Below are 23,029 nucleotides of genomic sequence, written 5' to 3' on the forward strand. Positions count from 1 at the left end.
CACAAACCTAATTAACAAAAACAAAAAAAAAAGAAGAAGGGATCAAACAATATATCGATAAAAATGAAGGCAGGATTGATATGTTTGATAGTGATTTGTGCCGTGGTGATTGCAGAACCAGTAGAGGGTCGGGATTACATAAACTACGGTGCGTTAGACAAGTGCTTCGGTCCTAATCCTCCTCCGGGATGCTATCCTCCGGGTACCGAACATAAGAAGCCTACCCCCGTTAATGAGTACAGCCGTGGCTGCACCAAAATTAATCGGTGCAGGCGCGATTAAATCTGAAGTACATGTCGTTCATCATCATATCCAAACTGAATATTCTTCATATATATATATATATATATATATATATATATCTGAGCTCCGTACATACCTGCTTTACATGCATATACCCTCGTATATGAAAAGTGTTTTGAATTAATTATTGATGGCTTAATCCTCATATCATTGTATTAAAGATGTCAAATATTAATGTTATCACTCTCCCTTTATATTCGACATGCATGAGCTTGAATTTGATGTGGCAAAATATGCAATATTATACAAATAAATATATACTAAAAATGTATTAGCTACTTTCAAAGAAAAAAATCATTATTATATGTCATGTTGAATGAATTTGTTGTTTATATTATTTTTCAAGACGAATTCGTTAACTATATTATAAAATTGCAATAAGGTATATAAGTTTTTCTCTCTATTGAATTTTAAAATGCAACATAAGACTATAAAATTTTGTAAAAAATAAGTAGACAACACAAATGAAGAGAATAATAAAAAATGATTGGTTGTATTTGTATGTCATAATATTCTGTTTTATATAATTATATTATATACATAATGGCCAACTATTATACAGTTAAAGACAACTTTAATACTAACTTTAAATTAATATTGTAAAGTTTGTGAGATGTTACAAAGAAAAAATAAATTGAAGAAATAAAAAGTCATTTGCATTAAGCCATGTGGGCGTATAAGGTGAGAGCAAAAGAACAAAAGGCTCAATGAATCTTTAAGGTTTGGTTAATAATGATTATTCCACTGGCAAAATAAGAAGAAATCAGAGAAAAATAATAAATATCAGAACTTGTAAAGCAAAAATATAGATTTAATTAACATTCGATATAATCTTAAAATCCTAGAAACTTCTCTACAATTTAAATCCTTAGCATAACCTTCTTAAAAACAGTGAAAACGGGATTGATTTATTATTATTATTATTATTTTATTCTATTTTTGTAAAAAACCTGGATTTATATATGATGTTAATTTTTATTTTATATTCCTCATCCATTTATCGATCATATATATTTAAAAACCAACAACTATTGGTTCTTCACGAAGTCAATTACGTATCCTATAGCTACTTTTATACAACTATTTTAAGAAACACCACGATTTCTTTCTATAAATGTTAAGATGACTTGTAATATTCTCATTACAACTCACGTACAAGTTGACATTCGAAGATTTTTCCAACCGAAAAAAAGTTTACTTGCATATAAGTTGATAATTAAAGATCTTCTCGAAAGTCAAAGAATAATTATCCCTTGATTTGCTCGTAATCTCTTCTGTTTCTAGCCTTGAAATAGAATTAACATCTTTCTGTTTCTGTCTATCTATCTTTTTTTTTTTTTTTTGGGTAAATGTCTATGTATCTTTATATATAGAATCTTCTCTTTTCCAATTCAACATCAACATTTTTCAGATTTCTGCTCAATAATTTCCGACAATGGCCGATGGTATTTTCAAAGCATTGTTGTTCGTCTTTGCGGCCACTGCGTTTGCAATGGCCGAGGTGGCTCGTGGACAGCGAGTGCCTTGCTATTTTGTTTTCGGAGACTCTGTCTTCGACAATGGTAACAACAATGCCTTGAATACCTCGGCCAAAGTCAACCATTCACCTTACGGTGTTGATTTTGCTAGAGGTCCTACCGGACGATTCAGCAATGGTCGTAATATTCCTGATTTTATTGGTTAGTCCTCCATATTTGGTTTATCTTTTTGGTCGTAATACTTACAAAAAAAAAGTGTTATAAAAAAATAGTAGCACAATTTTATTTTATTTTTGCCTAGTTTGAAGTTTTGAATGTAGGTATTATTTCGTGAACAAAAAAAATGAATGTAGGCAATTATTTATTGTCATAAGTATAATGTAATGCATAAATAAGTTCTTAAAATTTGTGAATGTTCCTGTTTTGATCAATCAAAACATGAAAATATATATAACTATAAAAAAATGCTATAATTATATCATGTAATTTGAGATACGAGTTTTGAATAAATTTTCTTTCTTTCAGCTGAACTAATGAGATTCAGTGATTACATTCCACCGTTCACGGGAGCATCCCCGGAACAAGCTCATATCGGATTAAACTACGCTTCGGGTGGCGGTGGCCTGCGTGAAGATACTAGCCAGCATTTGGTAAGAACTAGACAATGTTAAACTTACTCATGTATATAAGAACTAGACAATGTTTAACTAGTTTTTTCATGGGTTATTTAATTATTTGATATTGTTCTTTTACACGTTATATATATAGGGTGAAAGAATCAGTTTCGGAAAACAAATAAAGAGCCACCGGGAGATGATAATGAAGGCAAATGTTCCACAAGAGAAACTGAAGAAGTGTCTATACACAATTAACATTGGAAGCAATGATTATCTCAACAACTATTTCATGCCACCTCCATACATGACCAGCCGCAGGTATAGTGTCGATCAATATGCTGATTCTCTCATTCGAAGCTATCGCTCTGATTTGAAGGTACGACTATATATATATATATGCCTAAGAAGCATAGATCATAATTTAATTTTTATACAAATTACTACATTATTTATAATTATCCTTAAGTGCATAATTAAAAGATATATGTTTTTTGTATAGTCATTGTACGTTCTAGGAGCAAGGAAGGTGGCTGTGTTTGGGGTGAGTAGGCTCGGATGCACGCCCCGTATGATTGCCTCACACGGCGGCGGTAATGGCTGTGCTGCTGAAGTGAACAACGCGGTCATACCTTTCAACAAGAACCTCAAAGCACTTGTCTATGAATTCAACAGAAACTATGCTGATGCTAAGTTCACCTACGTTGATATCTTCACCGGCCAAACTCCTCTCGCGTATATCGCCTTAGGTATGTAATAACTATTTACCAACTACCAAAAAATTAGTCCCTATTGTATATACTAAAGTCACAAAGATGCAGTTTGCTTTTGTCACATATATATATATAAAGATTTGATCAATTAGATATTTTCATAGTAACATAACTGCATGCTATTTTAATTTTTTGATTCTTTCATAGTAACATAACTGCATGCTATTTAATTATTTTGATTTTTTCCTATAATATAATCAAATATATGTCATATTGTAGGATTTAAGGTAAGAGACAAGAGTTGTTGTACTGTAAAACCAGGAGAAGAACTTTGTGCGACAAATGAACCAGTTTGTCCGATTCGAAGATGGTATGTGTATTGGGACAATGTCCACAGCACAGAAGCAGCCAATATGGTGGTGGCAAAGGCCGCGTACGCTGGACTCATCGCGTTTCCTTACAGCATTTCTTTGCTCGCATTATGATAGGGGCAATTTCACTACGAAATACATAGGGAAAACATTTTAAAAACAAAATTACATTCTTTTTATAAAGTTCATATATGTATGAATGTTTGATGATTAACATTTGTTCTTTAATTCAATTATTTTATTTAACAAGGAGAATTTGTTTCAAATGGTGAACATTACTTTCTGAAATTTGAAGAGCAAAAACCTGGTAAAATATTTTAGTATCGAGTTTAAAAAACCAAATACAGTGATCAAGTAGATTAAGCAACATAATAAATCATGTAAAACGATCGCATTAATCAATAAGATAAAGGTGTTAGGTTAGATATAATAAAAAATGATTAACCCTCTTTATTACGCAAAATAAAAGTGACTATAAAATAAAGGTGTTGGATATTAGAAAATTATTTATAGGTTGAAGAACAAACAAAATTAATGAATCAATAGTAATTATTAATTAACTAAAAACTGCTCTAGATCAACCGATCTCAAACCTACACTAATTCTTTCTTAAGAAATTAGCCCCTAGAAATTAAATCACCAATTACTAAAATCTCATTTACTCTCTAATCTCTATTAAAACTCACTTAAATCTCCTACAATCCAAAATATTATGAATTCCACAAAATCCTTTAAAATCATGATTTGAACACACCCTCCTATATGCAAGAGTTGTCTTGGTGCTGAATAAATCCGTTAAGCTTGCAATACTTCAGGTGTTATTATAAAAATGTAAATTATTTTCCATACTTGATCTATAGTAATTTCATTATCATGTCATTGTGGTTGTTTTTATTTTTGGTATATAGAGAGAAGACTCTGTAACCAAATCCCTAATTTGATGGGATTTACGACGTCTGTGAACTCTAGAATTTTTAACAAACAACAGCTCATTGTAGAGGTCATCACAATAATTCACCAACATGTCCAATGCGTCGACTTTGCAAACTAATTTTTTTTTCATCAAGTTAAGAAGATATGGTCATTTTATTCAATTAAAAAAGATATTAAAAAAGAAAGGTTCTTCATGAAGCCAAATATACATATCAGACTCAAATCCAAAAATGATTACTAAATAGTGTTTTTTTATAAACCACGAGGTTTCCCTGTCAAGATAACTTATAGTTTTCTCATTACAAAGTTGACTTTTATATATGTTTCCAAAAAAAAAAAAAAAAAACACGATTCACGTTAAGTTCAATAGTGAATCTTTCAAACAAGAAAAATCAAATATTAAACATCCCTGATGTACTCATTATATATCTCTTCTGTCTTGCGTGTGTGTCTCGCACTACGTATGCTTATATTTAGACTTTTCTCCTTACTTCAAAGCTGACATTTTATTTTATTTTTCTTGTTTCTTGGCAAAAAATGGCCGAGGGAATGTTCAAAGCATTGTTGTTGGCTTTTGCCACGGTGATTGTAATGGCCGAGGTGGTTCATGGACAACTAGTGCCTTGCTATTTCGTTTTTGGAGACTCAGTCTTCGACAATGGTAACAACAATGACTTGAACACCATAGCCAAAGTCAACTATTCACCTTACGGTATTGATTTCGCTAGAGGCCCGACCGGCAGGTTCAGCAATGGTCGTAATATTCCCGACTTTATCGGTTAGTCCCAGATTTTTTTTGTATCAATATTAAGTATTTGTACTATTCTTTTGGTATCATCTCACATTTTTCGGTTAGTCTCAAATTGGTTTATCATTTTTGTTGATATTGTTTTGGATGATGATATAAATTACAAAGTTCTGTTTATTGAAAATGTGGCACAACGTTTTCTTTGTTAAGTTTTAAGTGTAGGTATTATTTGTTTTTAGAAATGATCAAATGAAACAATATGGATTTATTAAAAAAATGGTAATTGAACTTTTTTTTACTAGATAACCGAAGTATTTTTTTTTCTCCCCCAAAGGTTTCATTAGAAAGTGTATATAAATGAGTTTCAATGATTTTTTTTTCTTTCAGCTGAACTAGTGAAATTCAATAATAACATTCCACCATTCACCAAAGCATCGACCGAACAAGCTCACACCGGGATAAACTACGCTTCTGGTGGTGGTGGAATTCGTGAAGAAACTAGCCAACATTTGGTAAGAACGGGACAAACTTAAGGGCAAGAGATAACTTAACATGTAAATGTAACAAAAATAATAGCTCTAATTCCTTATATATTCCAAATTAACAAGCTTATAGCTAAGCACTAATTAGGCAATATATATGAATCGATGAGTACATCTTTCCAGGTAACGTATAGATTAATGTAATTGATCACATTAAAGAAAGCTTTAATTCTTTGGATGTCAAATTTTAAAAAGGATTTAGGCTCTAAATAGAAAGCATGAATCACAGAGAATCAAACGCAAAATACTGTATATATGCATATGCATGATGCATTTATTATTGTTTTCACATATTAATTTTTGAATAAAGTACTTATGGATTATAATATATTCGTAAAGGGTGAAAGAATCAGTTTCGGACAACAAATAAAGAATCACGAGACGATGATTGTGACGGCGCAAGTTCCACAGGAGAAGCTGAAGAAGTGTCTATACACAATTAACATTGGAAGCAATGATTATCTCAACAACTATTTCATGCCACCTCCGTACACTACCAATGGCAATTTCAATTTCGATCAGTATGCTGATTCTCTCATTCAAAGTTATCGCTCTTATTTGAAGGTAACTATATATTATCCCTTTTGAATCATTTTATAGAAATTTTACGTTAGGTTTATAATTTTTATCACGCCAACATTTGGAATTTTTTGTTAAATCATTTTTGTTATATATATAGTCATTGTACGTCCTAGGAGCAAGGAAGGTGGCGGTGTTTGGAGTGAGTAAGCTCGGGTGCACGCCGCGTATTATCGCCTCCCACGGTGGTGGTAACGGCTGCGCTGCTGAAGTGAACAAAGCGGTCGAACCTTTCAACAAGAAGCTCAAAGATCTCGTCTTTGAATTCAACAGAAACTTTGATGGTGCTAAATTCACCTTCGTTGATCTCTTCAGCAGCCAAAATTCTATTGAATATTTCTTGTCAGGTATGTACACTAACACTACATATATTTAACTCAGTACTCAATTTTAACCTAATAGGAAACAATTTGCACAAAAAAAAAACATATATTTCATAATAACATATTTTTGTGGAAGATATGACTATACTTATTACAAAAGTTATTCATTACACAACCATTTATGATTTAATTTTATAATTTTGTAGGGTTTACGGTAAGAGACAAGAGTTGTTGTACGGTAGAATCAGGGCAAGAGCTTTGTGCGGCAAATAAACCGGTTTGTTCGGCTCGAGAACGGTACGTGTACTGGGACAATGTCCATAGCACAGAAAAAGCCAATGAGGTGGTGGCAAAGGCTGCGTTTGCCGGACTCATTACGTCTCCTTACAGCATTTTACTGCTTACTATATAATATACACACGTATATCGGGACAACATATTCTAAAAGTATACATGTATATATATTTAAATAAAAAAACAAACAACCCATTGTAAGTCAAATTCATTGTAATATTCTTATTGGAAAACAATAATATATAATTATATGTATGAATTTATTATTACAGTTCAAGAACCAATTAAGTAGTAGAATGCAAATGAAAATGCATAAATATTTTTGTATATGTCATGTATATATAACAACATATAAGCCTAGATGTCTTCATAAAAGTGTTTCTTAAAGGCCTCCATGTGAGCCACTTGTAGACACGTGGCGAGTATCACCGAGCCGTCTTCGTTTTGGTCGGGCAAGATCAGCGAGTCGCCGTCGAAATCATGCGTGCCTGGTCCGGTGTAGAACTCTTTGCCCCATCCGAAGTCAAGGCCGTACATTGGCAAAGTTAACCAGCTTACCAATCCAAGATTAGGGTTTCCGTAGAAAGGACCTTCCGTGCTTCCCATGGCATGTAGGTCTTGAAACTTCTTCAGATCTTCTTGGTTCTTGAGATACTCTATCCCAATCATCACGTATTCATTTGTCACATTCTTTATGGCTTTACTGATTAAACTCGCAGCGAATCCCAATTCATTTGATATCAGTTCACCTATATGCATGATCAGAACATTAACAGACTTTTGCATTGTCGTATTAAAAACGAACCTACCTTCAAGCACAAGAAACAGGGACAAACGAAGTAGCATTACCTGACGTGCTTGCTGCGACCACGTCAAGAGTAGCATTGCCGAAGTAGCCACGTGGAAGAGGTGGCTGCATCCTTCTACGAGTATCAATACAGATTCCTAAAGCCGTAGGTTGCTCACGAGAGTGCCCACGTGCTTTACACGCACACCTCCACACATGTCCCGTGACCGTTTCGTACCTTGTAAACCCTCTCGTTGAGTCAGCGTGTTTGCTTGAGTTTGCTTTATTTCTTAGCTTCTCAAGATGAGATTTGCTCAGTTTAAGCATTGCCACAATCGTTTTCTTCTTTCTCTCTTCTACATTGTCCTTCTCGCCGATCAAAAATGGCGGCTGTTCAAACTCCTTGTGGTCGAACTTTGGTGGCGACGCAAATGGTGGGAGCGGTTCACCAGCCCAGAGGATTTTCCGGTCGAGAAATGGAACGGTTTCTAATGGTTCACCGCGTGCAAGTCTTGCCCATTCCGACATAAAGTGAAGTGCGCTTTGGCCATCGACGATCGCGTGGGAAATGTTAACACTAAGGCTTAATCCACCGCATTTGAATTTAGTAAGCTGAGCTAAAACGAGAGGAATCGTTTCAATAGGGTTTTTGTAGTTTACTTGCGGCATAAGGTTCTCGAACTCCTGCGTGGGAGAGAAGTCTTCGAAATCTGAAAGCATTCCCTCGGATTCAGCTTCGATGAATTCCACTCCCTCGGCGTTACAATTGAGTTCGAACCGCCCCCGAGGGAGCCACTGGAGACGCCCGGCCATAGGGTAGAAATGGACTAGGACACGGCTCAACGAGGTTTTGAGTGTTTCGACCACATTGCCTTGGAAAGATTCAGATGGCTTATCATAGAAATAAAGGGTGGGAATGTGAGTTATTGTACCAACTTGATCCCACTCGGCTAATGGAAACCGACCTGTCCACGTTGGTTCGGCCGGTACTATAGTGTAAGATTTTCTAAAACTTATGGGAGCCATAACACAATAACCCCCTTTCTTTTTTCTCTTCTCTTTTTGGAGTTCGTGCTAAACTAATGTTTATATAGTATATTGAGTCATATGGTTTCATCATAATTTTGTAGCACTTAGTCAAAAATGTATTTCTCGTGGTTTAGTTTGTTGCCTTGGAAGCAGCCTATATAGTGGAAGTGAAAATAAGGTTTATTTTTGTTTGTTGCATGATGATGCGTATTGTTCTTTTTCTCTATTTCCATTCACATTGTCGATGAATATTCAATATTCCATGAAAAGAGAAAAACAATCAAATCTGTATACTGTAACATATATTTTTATACGAGGTATACGAACATATACAACTTATTAGTCTTTTGTATATGATATAGTGAATGAGTTAACATGATAAATGAGAGTTTCTCAAACTAGAATACTAGATGCAGCTCTTTATTAAACTTTTGAGGTTTTCTATCACCGTCAGTTTTGGAAATTAGTGTTTTTTTGCTTATAAACGCGTCAAATTCATATAATTAAACAACCCAATAATCACGAAATCAAATTGTTTTGTTTCTTCTATAGTACTACATATTTTCCCCCCCATACAAGCTTGTTTTCGTCCTAAACTTCCAAGCTGACCTCATTGATGTAATGTGTGTTACTCCGATGATTATTAACGACATCTCTAACCCAACTTTATTATAGTCAAAACTCAAAACTCTACTATAGAATAACATTTTCTTCAACCTTACACTATATTTTACTCTAAACAAGTATAAATCTTTGTGATGAGATTGTTCTTATTTGTCTCTGTAGTCTGTGGCATGATTTTTTGTATGAAGATAATTTTTGTGGTTTTTTGTGTCTCTTTTAGTTTTAGAGTTAATGGTAGTTTATATAAAGGGATATTACCATTAGGCATTAGCTCTAAAACATACATAATAGTATATAATAAAATAAAATATTGAAATATTTTAGTTACTAATATTTTAAAATATTAAGCTTTATATTTTTAAAGGATATGAGAAATAATTAACATATTGAAAAATAAAAATTACAATTTACTTTAATTTGTATATTTTTTAAATAAATACATTTAAAATAATTATAGCAGACGACAGGTTAAATATAATGAATTATATGATCAAATGAATTATAATTATCAGACGATGTGTTAAATATAGAATATGAAAATTATATGATGAATGACATATCAAAATTTTAAAATATAAAAAATTTCTATATAAAATAAAATTTAACATGTGTTATAGCATGGATGATGATCTAGTGTACTACTAATAAGCGTTTTTGTTTACCATACCATTTGACATTTATGACAAACGAAAGTCAAAGTCATGTGTTATAAAATATATTTTTTTTTCAAAAAAAAAAGAAAAAAAAAATTCATGTGTTATTACTTCAAAGCTCAAAATTAATTTATTTATGTTTAAGAGTTTTCTGTTAATCGATCTGCTAAAATTTCTACAAAAAAATTATTTCAAATATTGATTTTATGATTTTGGATCCTATATCTTAATATGTGCATGTTCTCAAGTTGATGAGGAACTTACTATCTTCCGTATCCATATGTGCACTAAAAGAATAATGTAACCTCAAAATTTTGTTGTTCCAAAATGATAAAAAATTTACAAAATTGTGTATATACACCATATATGCTTACACAAAATATTAAAATGATCCAAAAAGTGATATTTATTAATTTAAATAACAATATTAGATTACAATGACCAGTTACTCCTATACAATCTCATGAATAAAATGTCACCAATCATGGTTTTGTCATTATGTTTTAAAGAAAAAAAAAAGATAAAACATAAGCAAAACATAAGCAAAGAAAAAGCGAATTACAAGCAAAATTATGTGTTATGTGTCTTTTAGTTTTATTGGTTGTTATGTGTAATGTGTCTTTTAGATAGATGTTTTCATAGTCTTTTATGTTTCTGAAATATTTTTAACTCACAAACTTATTAGATTTACCAAGGGACTTGTTTCTTAGCTCATGGACCTAGTAACAGGCCAGGAAGTTTTAGACGAGAAGCGATCTGAAGATGATCATAACATTTCCAGTTGGTTCACATCGACAAAGAATCTTTCGGAAAAGCCATTGGCAAAACCATCTAGCTCAACGAAGAGACCCGCATCATCATCGATGAAGTACCTAACTTGCCAGTCAATATTGCGTCGAGGAACTCGCACATAGACCGGACATGATTTATGTTGTCTCTACACTTATCTCACTTATTGTACACTTCAAAAATAAACCAAAACTTTATCTTCTTTCCTCCTTTTTTATATTATGTTTAATATTAAATTTATAATTATCTTTTTTGTTTTTTGTCAATGCAGAAAAGATAGGAGGATGGAAAGACGGAATTTATTTGGAAAATGTCATTGTATCTCGGGATAAAGTGACTATGTATAGAGATAAAGAAATATAGAACAATTGTGTCAAGAAATTTGAGCAGACTCGACCATCCGGAGTTCATTATTATTATATATATAAATTTTTTTAACAAAAATAAGCAAACAATAAAATAAAAATAACCAAAACATTAGAAAATCTTAAATGAATACAAAAAATATAGTATGTCTTTAACTGTTGAGATTTTACTTTATTTATCATAGAAGAAATTCTTAAAAAAAATACATGGAAACAATTATGTAAAAGAAAAAGATATCCACATAACCAATATCATATACATAGATTTTGTTTTTTTTTTTTTAATTAGGAATATTATGGATTTTGTATTGGTTGATGAGGAGGAATGGTATTATCTTTTTTCTTTTTATGTGATGCTATCATGCATTATTAATATGTTTTAGTTTTGAGTATGCCTAAATATCAAACTTAGGAAATATATCCTTAAAAACAAAAGCAAAATAATTTATTTTTATTTTTGTTTGAATAAATTGTAGGAGACCTTTGTCTCCTGCCCACTACAAAAAAAAAAAGCAAAATAATTTAAAATCTAAACTATAACTTTGACTAGTTATATTCTTAATGGGTAACTCGTGGGCCTTTTAAAGCCCATAATGGGTGGTGTATTAATAAACCCTAATTTTTCAAACCCGGCCGACTGAACCTTGACCCAGACCCGGACCCGGACCCGATTGGATCTTCTCTTTGCGTAACCATCTCGATGATCGAGCTTACTTGAGGATTTATTCTTCTTCTTCTTCTTGACCAGAGCTCTCATCACTCACACGAACGCGATAATGGAAGGCGATCAAGAGACTGAGGTTTATACTTTGGTCGCAAGGAAACCTAGCTTCGATCTCCCTACAGCTTGCCCTAATTGTCTTCCCGCTTACATATACCTGAAATTAGCCCAGCTTCCTTTTGAACTTGCTTTCAATTCAACCTTCCCTGATTCAGGTTTCTTTCTCTTGTTTTTGGATTCCTCTCTGCCTCTTTTAATTGTTAATTGTTAGATTAAGGTTTTGGTTGCGTGATGTGTATGTGTTGGAAGTGCTCATTGTTAATTAGCTTGAATTGAATTGAGATAAATTTCAGTTCTCGATTCAGAATTTGAATCGTTATGCTCTTGCTTATCCGTTAATCAGAGTTTGAATTGGGTTTTTTAGGTTATAGTAATTGATGTTTGAACTTTTTGAAGTGTGGAATTTGACATTAGATAACACTGGTCAACTTTTGTGGATACGAAGAGTTTATATTTTCTTCTTATGGCTTTGTGTGAATTGCTCGGTATCCTACTGATTCGAACAGAATAATGTATGTTTTGTTTAGAATGCTTCATGCTTGTGTATTAGAATTTATATACATGTCCAGAAGGAAATTAGTCGTTTGATATTGGTTTTGTATTTTAACATTGGTGCAACGTTGGATAATATCTCCAAAATTAGTCGGTATAATTTGTTTCCTTCGTTTTTTGTTTTATGTGGTTTTGTATAGATGAACTGCCGTACTTTGAAAATGGTACATATGTTGCATATAACAATGAAGATGGAGGAGTGATTGAAAAACTGAAGAAAGATGGGATTGTCAATCTTGACGTTCCACTCCAGACTCTTCCGGAATATTTATCGTTGAAGGCTCTTATTGTGTCTTGGCTGGGAGAAGCTCTTACCTATGAAATATGGGTTGGTACCGAGGGAATATCAACATCGAAAATCTACTATTCTGATCTTCCTTGGGTGATCAGCAAGGCCCTGTTTTATAAGCAGACATACATGGCCAAGAACCGTTTAGGAATCACCAAAGAAACCGCAGAGCAAAGAGAAAAACAGGTCGGCTTTGCTTAAGTTTTGTTGTTAGTTGAAGACATGTGGTTTATATTTGTGAACTTTAGAACTAGCTACTAAAGTTCATAGTCTTAAATGAACAGATATACAAGAGAGCAAGTGAGGCATATGAAGCTCTGTCGACTAGGTTAGGCGAGCAGAAGTTTCTCTTTGAAGACAGGTATTGCAATCACATTGAGGAACTGGATTCTTTTTCTTAAGCCTTTTGTAAATGATTGACAATGTTTTCCTTGTTCTCTTCCCACAGGCCATCTAGTTTGGATGCTTTCTTACTCTCGCACATTCTTTTTATAATCCAAGCATTACCAGTGAGCAGTTTAACAAATTTCCAACAATATACTTTCCACTTATTGATTTTTCCGGTAGTATCTAGCCTCAGAACATTAGATAAAGTAGTTTTATGATGATGAATGATCAGGAAACATCTGCGCTTCGGTGCAAACTTCTGGAACATAGTAACCTTGTCAGATATGCTGAAAAACTCAAGGCAGAGTTCCTCGAAGCCTCTTCTTCATCTCCATCGCCTCCACTGCACTCATTCCCTTCGTCATTTTCAAGAAAGGGTAAGATTCAAACCTTACAACTTCCATATCATGCTCTCTTCTGATTTTGTATTCTACATCTGTCATGTATGCGATATGTTTATGCCTGTAAAGCAAATGAACTCCATCTTTTCTTCAGGTTCGAAGCCAAAGAGCAAACCTAAGGTGGAAAAGACCGCAGAGGAGAAAAAATTCAAGAAAAGAGCAAGATTCTTTCTAGCTGCACAGTTTTTAGCTGTCGTTATGTACTTATCCGTGATGGGAGGAGGTAGTTCCGATGAGCTGGAGTATGAAGATGAAGATGACTAAACTTAAGCTTCTCTTATTAAACGGATCGGTAACTCTTGTGGCAAACTCGTAAACCTCTTCTTCTTAGACTACCATAAAGGAACCAGTAATCTCTGTGCTTTTTTCTTTAACTCTTAGTTAGCGAGAGGATACAGATCTGAGATTAGTCACATTACAATGGTGTTTGTTCTGATGAAGATTCAGTTGGCTTTTATATAAATTCCATTGGTTCAAGACGTGTGTATCAGTAGGTTGGCAACATCAAGGGAACCGGTTCACAGGACAAAATACCGGAATCCGGTATACCATTGTAACCCAGAATTGGAAAACAATTGGTTACATTGTCAAAATCAACTGAACTAACTCTATTTGTCTCATCCATTTCTACACTATCTTCTGATAGCAAAAGATGATGCCAAATATCTACCTAATTCTAAACTCCCTAAAACCGAATAAATTAATTGACAATTAGGAATTGAAATTTACATCCGGTGGCTGCTCCGACGTATCTTCTTCTGGTTGGCTAACAAGCTTTGAGTGTTCATCGGCTGAGTTGATGGCAAACTCAGCAAGTGAACTAACTGCAACAGACATTCCATGGCAGAGAACCTTCACTGCAACCTCTGCAAGTTTCTCAGCAGTCATTACAACATCTTCATCTACCTTATCAGCCACCACAAGGTCCATGCTTTCTGATCCAGAATATCTCCTTGACCCGCTTCCGCTCCAATTGGGATCTTCCCTTACTTGCCTTGCATAGATTGAACCCATTCCTGAGGCAAAGAACTCAAGTTTGTCCAAAACCGGTTTCTCGTTCATGCTGTTAAGCAACCTTGACCATTGGATGCAGACTCGGTATATCGGGTGGGGACATGAGGATAATCTAACTTTCTCGGGGTCAGGATCACATCTGAAACATCTTAGAAGCCAACCAGATAATGCTTTCATATAGGATCTCTGAGATGTGATCCATAATTCGAAACAGGCTCTCCAGTTTCGAAGCTGAGCTTCAAGATTCAAAGCAGATTGAGCTAATCTTTGAGAGTTGATAGCCTCTGGCATTATTGCAGGTTGTCTCTTCTTGTGACGTTTTGAAACTGGCGTGCCTGCAAGTAACAGTTTGGCTTCATCTAGTGTTCGTTTCTGTATCTGGTGACTTTCTGCCATTACTTTCCACATCCTTGTTAATCTGTTATGATCATGCTTACCATTTGTCAGTATGAGGCTTAAAAAGAAACCAAAAAGGAAGAAGAAGTTGTTGGTGTTACCCTTGAACCAGCTCAAGAAGCTGAGGCAACAGTTCTTGGTCACGAAGAGTCTCAATCCTTTTAGAGATGGATTCAATCGAGTGTATTGAGACCTTGATCTGTGTGTCTAAATCTCTGATTGTAGCCCTTGTTTTATCAACCGCAAGCGGATCATCTCCTTTCACGTCCTGATTCCTCAGCTGCATACATTTCTTCTCATATGCTCTTCGAACACGTTCCCCGGACTGTTACAACACGGGAAAAGCCATTTGTTAATAAACAACAGAGATGAAACCGGGATTACAACTGCCACCACTTGCTTAGATCTCTTGTCACTTACCCTAACTTCATCATAGAGCTTCTTCTCCCACGCGAAAAGTCTGTCCAATGTTGTTTGGTGGCTACCCGAAATCATGCAAGACTCATCTGAAACATCGCTTCTGCTTTCAGACCCACTCTCCCTCGAACCACCAGAAGAAGTGATCAAGAATCTTGAAGAGGAAGATCTTGATGAACCCGAGCGGAACAAAGCTACTGGATTCAGCATTTTCCTGGCTACAAAACACACAGAAAACAGGACTTCATTTGTTAGCAAGTCATAAAACAGAGAAAGATTGCAACATTGTATTCATGAACTTACCACTATGGTCATTAGAGGATGATGCATATTGAGCTCTACTAGCTTCCAATAGCCCCGAGACTTCTTTAGCCGCATCACAAATGGTTGTGAACTGATCTTCAAGATCTTTGATTACCTCAGCCATGCTTGTTGGTCTGCGGTTCACATACACCGTGAAACCAGGCGACTTATTATCATGTCTAACACCAACAACATTCTTCATCTCTTGAACCTTCCCTACTCCAACAACATTCCCTGTAGTTTCTCCTCTAGGCACCTCAACTTTTCGCTGTTCTTTCGTTGGAGCAACGCATTTCTCACCCCCCTCATGATCACTTTCACACCCGCTATCTGTAAACTCCGCATCATCATCATCCCCATCATCATCATCATCCTCATCTTCATCTTCATCTTCATCTTCATCTTCGTCCTCATTAACATCTTCAACTTTAACTTCCTCATTGCAACAACTCTTATCGACTTTACCTCTACTTTCTTCAGTTGCCTTCGGATTCGGAATATGACTCTGAAACCTCACAGGTTCAGGTTGATTAGGCTCATCATCTTCTTCCAAGTCAGGAATCCCTTCTTCCTCCCTAACACGTCTCAATCCTCTAATCTCATCATCTATACCACTCCTATTATCAACACTTCCACGATCATAACTATTATATCCGTAATAATCCAAGGACGAAAACGGATTCCAGAAGAAATCCCACTGCGAAGTCTGCGGTGAAGGAGGTGGAATGTTATGACTACTCAACCTTTGCTCAGGAGAGCTCAATGGATTCCAAAACGAAGATGAAGTGGAAGCAGAAGTGTTCATATTCATATTCATATTCATTCCAAAGAAACCATCTGCTTCACCATATTGGTTACTTGGTGAAAATGTCTCAACTCTAAACGTTTCAGGGGACCTCTGCTCAACACGAACAGGTCTGCTTCTATTAGCCATCAAGTAACTAGCTTTCACATTGGACCTTGGCCTACCCTGAATCATTTTCGGAGGAACGGAAGAAGGCGTAATGGAGATGAACTCACCGCTGTTGCTGCGGTTGCGGCGTCTCGGTGGTCTTCTCTTAACCGGAGTGATGAATGAGTCTTGACTCAGAGGAACAAACTCGTTGTTGTTGTTGTTGTTGTCTCCATGGATGATAAAGTCGTGGAGAGCATCAGAGACTTTCCTAAGAGATAGGATATAAGCAATGTGACCAGAAGCAAACTTGGTTCTATGTTCAATCGCTTGTTTGATGAAACGTTTCCTGTCTTTACAGATCTGAACTGCTTCTTCATCATCTAACTTGGAATGAGAACATCCCATTTTCTAAAAGAAAAGCTTTTCAATCCAGAGCTTAAAGAGACTCATACAAAGCTTTCAACTCACATTAATTAACTGAGAAGAAAGATTCTTTGCTTAACATATAAGACAAGAGCTTCTTGAAAACCCTTAAACCCTCTTCAAGAAATGAGTAGAGAATTTGCTATAAAAAAAAAAAGGTTAGATTTTTCATTCAAAAAAAAAAAAAAAAGGTGAGATTTTTACTCAAAAACGACAGATACCCAGATGAGAAATCGTTGTAAAATCTTGGATTTGGTCTTGTGAAAATGCCAAAATAACAAAAAAGTTAAGGTAGTGAGCAAACCCAGTAAAGAAGTAAAAGAAGAAAGAAAGAGAGAGAGAGAGAGAGAGAGAGAGAGAGAGAGAGAGAGAGAGAGAGAAGACAAAACTAAAATAAAAACCTAATTATGGATGGGTCAAAAGAGACTGAAGGGAGCGTGAGGATACACAGTAGAGAGAGAGAGACGTTGGAGAAAGCAACGGTCAAAATTACTGTCGGGATGTGGAAGGAGAGAGAGAGAGAGAGAGAAGTCAAGACTCAATCAAGAAGGAGAAGAAGAAGACAGAGAAAAGAGTCACAAGTAGAGACATACATAGGCAACAAAAACGAACATTAATAAAAAAAAAAATGTATTAACAAAAACGATCATAGTTAGCTTTAATGTATTCATTTTTATAATAGGAGTAAAGGTGAATGGGAAAATAAAAATGGAGGTGGTAGAGGAAGGAAGAGCTTAAAAAAATTTAAAGCTACGGAGGAGAAGAATAATATATTTTGGCTACGAAGCAAAAAGACCGGACACGGAATACGACTTGCTGTTTTGTTTCTATCCTCGCCTTTTTTTTGTTTTTTTTCGGTTTTGCCACTCTCACTCAAATCTCGGTTTTTTTTGTCCTTATACTGTAAATCCACGAAAAATTAACTATGATCTCCTTCATCGATGATATATTAAACTTACATATAAACTTTGTGATCTTAAATTCAGATATTGTTTGACAAGAAAAATAAAATCGGATAGTGATTAATACATCGATGATATTTTGTAGGAATGTATGTCTTAATAAATATTAATTCATATGCAATTAGCAACATGCATAATTTTCTTAGTTTTGTTTACAAAAAAAGATATATAGCTGTGAAGAATTTAGTTTATATCTTAGTCATTATACTATTCTTACGATATTATTGCTAGAAACGACATAATATTAGATTTGACTAGGGTGCACGTAAATTACTTTTACGTGTATGTTTTTCATTTTATACGTTATAAAATATTATAGAAACGACATAATATTAGATTTGACTAGGGTGCACGTACATTATGTCATTATAGTAGCAACCATATTTCTGCATACCAAAATATTGATTTAGTTTCCATCCGTCTCGGACTCATCCCCCAAGCTACACATATGGAATAAACTCGTTGGAATCTTATGTGAGAGCAGAATTGTAATAGGTAAGCAAAGCATGGGGCATTACAGTAACTTGAGAGGCATCACCAGTGGGAAAATACGTTGGAAGAATTTAGGAAAAGCAAATGAAAAAAAAAAAGAAGAAAGGAACCGGCCCTGCCTGAGCATGACCTTGTTAAAGCAGAAAAAAAGCCAGTATTCAGACCCTACCATTCGTAAAGATACATCATGAAATAAAATGCCTCGATACCTGCTCTCTCTCTCTCTCTTTCTCATTTCATCCCTCTGTATCTCCCTTATTCACGAAACAATGCCATTGACAAGCCATCAAGTAGTAGAGAGTTCAGTCTCCCAATTAGGCCCAATGGGTTTTAGTATCACAAGTTCAAGTTGAGAATTAGCCCGTCAGAATTTGTATATACGATTGAGAATGTTCCATTGTGTTGTTTTTTCTACAATGTTTGGTTCTATCCCTGGCCACGAAGCGAATATTCGGAAAATTTGTGATATTTGTGATTTGCTTCGCCTCGACCGAATAGTTGATTTTGCTATTTGCTTCGATTCGTAAATTTTCGAATATTCGGAACTTCTAATATTCGAATATTTTTCGTAATATTTGCGAATTACTTGCTTCGCTTCGCTTCGCTTCGACCAATCTAATTTTTTTTTAAAACTAAAAACATATAGTACATAAATATAAAATGCAAAATATGAGGTATTAGAGGGTTCTTGTTTGACATGTTTTCAAAATAAGAAGAAAATATAACCACTGTCCATAGAATTCTCACATTTTATTTTTAATATTGATTTTTCTAATAAAGTTTTATTTGCTTAAGAACAAAATTTAGCAAAAAAACCAACGGGCCAAAATATAATAATTTGAATAATAGGCCTATGAGATATATACCCAAATCTATAAATACACATATTATATAGTATATAATGATTTATATTTATACATATATATAAATATACGAAGTGAAGCGGATATTCGGCACTAAGAAAATCAATATTTGTTATTTGCTTCGGTTTTTATGAATACCACATTTTCATATTTGTTTCGGTTTAATATCTTATAGATATTTGAATTTTTCGAATCGAAACGAAATGAATATCGAAGTGAAGCGAATCTAACGAATATTTTGCCGAGGGCTATTTAGTTCAACCAAACATATCTTCTTCTATTTGTGTGACATTGCCACTACATGTATTTGACTACTAGGAGTTTTGTTTAAACATTTTTTTATGGTTCATGGTTTTGTGTTAGTGATTGAATGCAAGCTTTTATATTTTAAGAAAATGAAATAAGAAAGTATACATTTAGGTAGGATTTCAATATATTTTAGTTACATATGGGCTAATTATGTTGCCTGTTGATCATCTGTCCACTATATAAAACCTACCTCATCGTGTTTTTCACTGTGTACATATCATTATAAGACACTTGTCTCCTGCCTTTCTCCCCATTTTTAATTTCAAAGACACTTAATTACTCGGAATTATCTCCTTTATATGTATGGTTACTTTATTTTGATACTGAATTGTTACAATCATGGAGTATGTTTTAACGGTTTTTTTTTGTCAACAATGTTTTAACGTTTTATTGCAATTTGAGGTTATTGATTTTGATTACCTATGTTGCCTTGTAATTTGTGGCTTCAACATTGTTCTGAGTGAGACAGGATTTTGATAGTTTTTACTTTGAAATAGAAAATCTTCCCATGCTTAAGTATCAGTTACTATCACTTTGAGAAAATAATCTTACAAATATTGGCATGGAGGGCTGGTTAATTTATTTTACAAAGTTGTAGTTTAAATATTGACGAATAAAAAAATATAAAAGAATTCAGAAAGGATCAATGGTGGTAGTAGAAACGATTAACTTCACATATGTGGATACACGAGGACATAGATAATGACATTTTCAAGATGAATGACCAAAAGTAACTAAACTGATTTTAGTATAAAACTAAAAAGTTTTATCCAATCGGATTCTTTTGGGTTTTGAGTTTTGACGTAGTCATCACTCATCAAGAATTCAAGATGAAAGTGAAATTCACAATGTCAAAAACGTATAGTGGTTTGCTTTGCATCAATTCTATCATATGACTCAAAGGTGAGTGAGAATATCTTATATTCTCAAATCGTTAAACGATATGCTTTTCTTTAATAAAGATATGGTTAGGATCATATTTTACAAATTAAGTATACAATTATTAAGCTTTGACCACCTCATTGGAAATTTAATTAGTTGCATTGCACTTTAATAACCACTTTATTAACTTTTTCCAAAACAAAAACATATATTGACAAATAATAGGTGTCCATTATCATATTTATGTGTATTCTAATGCATCACGATAACATATCCACTGATATTATACTTCATATTCGTGTATTAGTTTATACAAGAAATCAAGAGATTCAAACCCACCTAGGCTTTTAGAAATCTGTTGGCTAGATGCTTAGTTTTAACAATTATACTAAACTCAACTATGACATGAATCCCATAGTAAAAATTGATTTGTTTAATTACTAAAACCTAATCTTAAACTAATTATTTCTCTCACAATTAGATAAATATAATATTGAATGAGAGAGTAATTATTTCAGTGATCGAAATCCGAATATGAAATGTTTCCACTGTATTAATATTGACAAAAACAGTGGAGAAAACTAAAAATAGTAAGTTACTATTCTGAGAAAAAGTTCCAAGGATTCAGGAACTATTAGTTTAATGTATCAGGTGGTAGAACGAATATAAGTACAACCACTTATCGAAACACAACAGAAGTTTCCTTGTTATTACATTCCAATTCCAATTCATTCAAATGTTCTTGCTCACTACTAATACGTGTGTGTATTTTTTATTTTCACCCGCACTATGAATTTTCTTACGCTAATTTTGTTTCCTTTTTCTTACGCAAAATATCCTTATGAAAAAACAGTTTATAATTTATTTTTATTTTACAAAAAGAATTTTATATTTCTTTCATTTTTGGGAGATAAATTCTTCCACCACTTCAAAATCTTTTGAGAAGATATAGTGGATTTGTGTTACTACTTGAAATATTTTACTCTAGACTCTTCGGAATTTCTAAGGTATACACATGTGTGGTTCTTGAAAAAGAAGAAAACAAATCGTTGATAATTTGGTTATTTGTATATTTTACTACTAGACTCTTCAAAACCGTAGGATTTAGCTAATGCGGTTTCGAGAGGAATAAGGTTATTTGTATAAATTGTATGTATAGATGTAATTGAGTGAACATAGAGAAAATAAAATGTTTTTGGAAGTCAAAGCTCGAACACATTTTTTGGTTATTAAAGAACTTAGAATGGATCCTGAAAACATTTCTAGCTAATTTGTCATTCTGTCCGATAAGATTAGATTATTAATGGATAGATGCTTTGCAAATTTACAACATCAAACCTCTCTCTTTCTGTTCTTTTTTTTTTGGGATATATAGTACATAGTTTTAGAAATGAAAACTTTATGAACTGCATTAGCTAAATCCTACGGTTTTTTATGCTTTGCCAAAAAGTAATAATAATCAGGGCAACAAATAATATGAAACAAAAACTGTGAAATCATCATCTAATCCAAAGTTGCAATAAGTTTTCAAACTGTTTCCTTTATCTTCGAGTAGAAATTACATTCCGGATCTCTTTCTCAATCACCTTGAAAATGGTTTGGTGATGTAGAACAAAGTAGTTCTGAAAAACATAGTTTGGCTGCTTCGAGATGTGGTACAATCTGACCTGAGTTGTTATCCTATGGATCAATAGATTTGGTTCTAACATCGAATGCAATACCTCAACAAGATGTATAATTTGGTATTTTAAACAAAATGCCGATGTTGAGATTTTTTTAAATTACTTATTTGAGATTCGTTTCTTAAATAAATATTTGAAAGTCATATTCACAATATGAATGACTAAAATAGGCTGTTTTTACAGCAAGAAGTTCACAAAATGAAATTAAAATAAAAGGAGAATATAATCTTAATAAAGTAGAGCAGTGATTATTCTCGACATAATAGTCTTACATTTAAATAGTAATGTTAGTTGAGATATATATAGGTGAAGTAGAATTAAACTGAATTTCTACTTTTGTATAAACCAGCTTATTTATGCTCAAACATGATTTTATAGATTAGCAAGAAGATACATATCTAGGGAACTTAGCATTTATGAATTTGTTGGAGTGACACTAGCATCCTCACCAACCCACCTAGAGTTTTCCATTATTTGTTTGTGCTCTTCCTCAGTACTACCTATAAACATGGGCCAGACTCACAGATACCATTAGTAAGGATTTGGCTGCGGCTGTATGTGGATCACGAGTCACGACGTCCATTTTTGGTCGATGGGTTCAAAATTTTGTCAAATGGTTGGGCGGTGGTTTGATATTTTAGAAAACTTGTTTAGCTAGTCTTTCACATCACTAATTTTTTGTGTTTCTTGGTAATTAGTTCTCATTCATACCATTAAGTTTTATGATAAACCAATTCCTAACTAGCTAGTGAAATGATTTAAGATCTCTCATTTTACTTATGATGTAAAACTTTTAACACACATCTTCAAGACAAAGGTCTTTTCAATATATCTTG

General features: G+C 33.8%; 6 protein-coding genes across 6 annotated transcripts; 4 read left to right on the plus strand and 2 right to left on the minus strand.

Annotated features, from left to right (window-relative positions):
* The first annotated feature begins 61 nt into the window (after window positions 1-61).
* On the plus strand, window positions 62-282 carry LOC17893319 (protein RALF-like 11). The gene has a single exon (XM_006299763.2). The coding sequence runs from the start codon at window positions 64-66 to the stop codon at window positions 280-282; it is 219 nt and encodes a 72-aa protein (XP_006299825.1). The 5' UTR covers window positions 62-63.
* A 1,437-nt stretch (window positions 283-1,719) lies between these two features.
* Window positions 1,720-3,722, plus strand: LOC17890700 (GDSL esterase/lipase At2g19050). The gene is made up of 5 exons (XM_006299668.2): window positions 1,720-1,982; window positions 2,307-2,431; window positions 2,550-2,774; window positions 2,898-3,144; window positions 3,388-3,722. The coding sequence occupies exons 1-5, from the start codon at window positions 1,739-1,741 to the stop codon at window positions 3,591-3,593; spliced, it is 1,047 nt and encodes a 348-aa protein (XP_006299730.1). The 5' UTR covers window positions 1,720-1,738; the 3' UTR covers window positions 3,594-3,722.
* Window positions 3,723-4,890: 1,168 nt separating this feature from the next.
* On the plus strand, window positions 4,891-7,106 carry LOC17893659 (GDSL esterase/lipase At2g19060). Its single transcript, XM_006299359.2, has 5 exons — window positions 4,891-5,190; window positions 5,548-5,672; window positions 6,042-6,266; window positions 6,382-6,628; window positions 6,811-7,106. Exons 1-5 carry the CDS (start codon window positions 4,950-4,952, stop codon window positions 7,014-7,016), a joined length of 1,044 nt encoding a protein of 347 aa, XP_006299421.1. The 5' UTR covers window positions 4,891-4,949; the 3' UTR covers window positions 7,017-7,106.
* A 149-nt stretch (window positions 7,107-7,255) lies between these two features.
* LOC17891849 (spermidine hydroxycinnamoyl transferase) lies at window positions 7,256-8,711 on the minus strand. Its single transcript, XM_006296596.1, has 2 exons — window positions 7,748-8,711; window positions 7,256-7,647 (listed from the first exon to the last, which is right to left on the minus strand). Exons 1-2 carry the CDS (start codon window positions 8,709-8,711, stop codon window positions 7,256-7,258), a joined length of 1,356 nt encoding a protein of 451 aa, XP_006296658.1.
* A 3,109-nt stretch (window positions 8,712-11,820) lies between these two features.
* On the plus strand, window positions 11,821-14,032 carry LOC17891757 (mitochondrial outer membrane import complex protein METAXIN). Its single transcript, XM_023785928.1, has 6 exons — window positions 11,821-12,081; window positions 12,619-12,953; window positions 13,052-13,128; window positions 13,216-13,276; window positions 13,387-13,531; window positions 13,650-14,032. The coding sequence occupies exons 1-6, from the start codon at window positions 11,922-11,924 to the stop codon at window positions 13,817-13,819; spliced, it is 948 nt and encodes a 315-aa protein (XP_023641696.1). The 5' UTR covers window positions 11,821-11,921; the 3' UTR covers window positions 13,820-14,032.
* Window positions 14,033-14,072: 40 nt separating this feature from the next.
* LOC17892163 (nitrate regulatory gene2 protein) lies at window positions 14,073-17,469 on the minus strand. The gene is made up of 4 exons (XM_006299737.2): window positions 15,686-17,469; window positions 15,386-15,600; window positions 15,067-15,290; window positions 14,073-14,987 (listed from the first exon to the last, which is right to left on the minus strand). Exons 1-4 carry the CDS (start codon window positions 16,983-16,985, stop codon window positions 14,267-14,269), a joined length of 2,460 nt encoding a protein of 819 aa, XP_006299799.1. The 5' UTR covers window positions 16,986-17,469; the 3' UTR covers window positions 14,073-14,266.
* Window positions 17,470-23,029: the final 5,560 nt, after the last annotated feature.

The sequence above is a fragment of the Capsella rubella genome, unplaced genomic scaffold (assembly GCF_000375325.1).
Source record: "Capsella rubella cultivar Monte Gargano unplaced genomic scaffold, Caprub1_0 scaffold_3, whole genome shotgun sequence".
NCBI lineage: Eukaryota > Viridiplantae > Streptophyta > Magnoliopsida > Brassicales > Brassicaceae > Capsella > Capsella rubella.

What these genes read in the sequence shown, in the direction of transcription:
- LOC17893319 (XM_006299763.2), top strand. Translation starts at nt 64, where the DNA reads ATGAAGGCAGGATTGATATGTTTGATAGTGATTTGTGCCGTGGTGATT.
- LOC17891757 (XM_023785928.1), top strand. Translation starts at nt 11,922, where the DNA reads ATGGAAGGCGATCAAGAGACTGAGGTTTATACTTTGGTCGCAAGGAAA. An exon ending in CAGAGCAAAGAGAAAAACAG is followed by an intron (nt 12,954 to 13,051) that starts GTCGGCTTTGCT and finishes TTAAATGAACAG; the next exon opens with ATATACAAGAGAGCAAGTGA. An exon ending in TTCGTCATTTTCAAGAAAGG is followed by an intron (nt 13,532 to 13,649) that starts GTAAGATTCAAA and finishes TCTTTTCTTCAG; the next exon opens with GTTCGAAGCCAAAGAGCAAA.
- LOC17893659 (XM_006299359.2), top strand. Translation starts at nt 4,950, where the DNA reads ATGGCCGAGGGAATGTTCAAAGCATTGTTGTTGGCTTTTGCCACGGTG. An exon ending in TAATATTCCCGACTTTATCG is followed by an intron (nt 5,191 to 5,547) that starts GTTAGTCCCAGA and finishes TTTTTCTTTCAG; the next exon opens with CTGAACTAGTGAAATTCAAT. An exon ending in GTTATCGCTCTTATTTGAAG is followed by an intron (nt 6,267 to 6,381) that starts GTAACTATATAT and finishes TTATATATATAG; the next exon opens with TCATTGTACGTCCTAGGAGC.
- LOC17891849 (XM_006296596.1), bottom strand. Translation starts at nt 8,711, where the DNA reads ATGGCTCCCATAAGTTTTAGAAAATCTTACACTATAGTACCGGCCGAA. An exon ending in GGTCGCAGCAAGCACGTCAG is followed by an intron (nt 7,648 to 7,747) that starts GTAATGCTACTT and finishes TCATGCATATAG; the next exon opens with GTGAACTGATATCAAATGAA.
- LOC17892163 (XM_006299737.2), bottom strand. Translation starts at nt 16,985, where the DNA reads ATGGGATGTTCTCATTCCAAGTTAGATGATGAAGAAGCAGTTCAGATC. An exon ending in ATCCTCTAATGACCATAGTG is followed by an intron (nt 15,601 to 15,685) that starts GTAAGTTCATGA and finishes TGTGTTTTGTAG; the next exon opens with CCAGGAAAATGCTGAATCCA. An exon ending in CTTCTTGAGCTGGTTCAAGG is followed by an intron (nt 14,988 to 15,066) that starts GTAACACCAACA and finishes TGATCATAACAG; the next exon opens with ATTAACAAGGATGTGGAAAG.
- LOC17890700 (XM_006299668.2), top strand. Translation starts at nt 1,739, where the DNA reads ATGGCCGATGGTATTTTCAAAGCATTGTTGTTCGTCTTTGCGGCCACT. An exon ending in TAATATTCCTGATTTTATTG is followed by an intron (nt 1,983 to 2,306) that starts GTTAGTCCTCCA and finishes TCTTTCTTTCAG; the next exon opens with CTGAACTAATGAGATTCAGT. An exon ending in GCTATCGCTCTGATTTGAAG is followed by an intron (nt 2,775 to 2,897) that starts GTACGACTATAT and finishes TTTTTTGTATAG; the next exon opens with TCATTGTACGTTCTAGGAGC.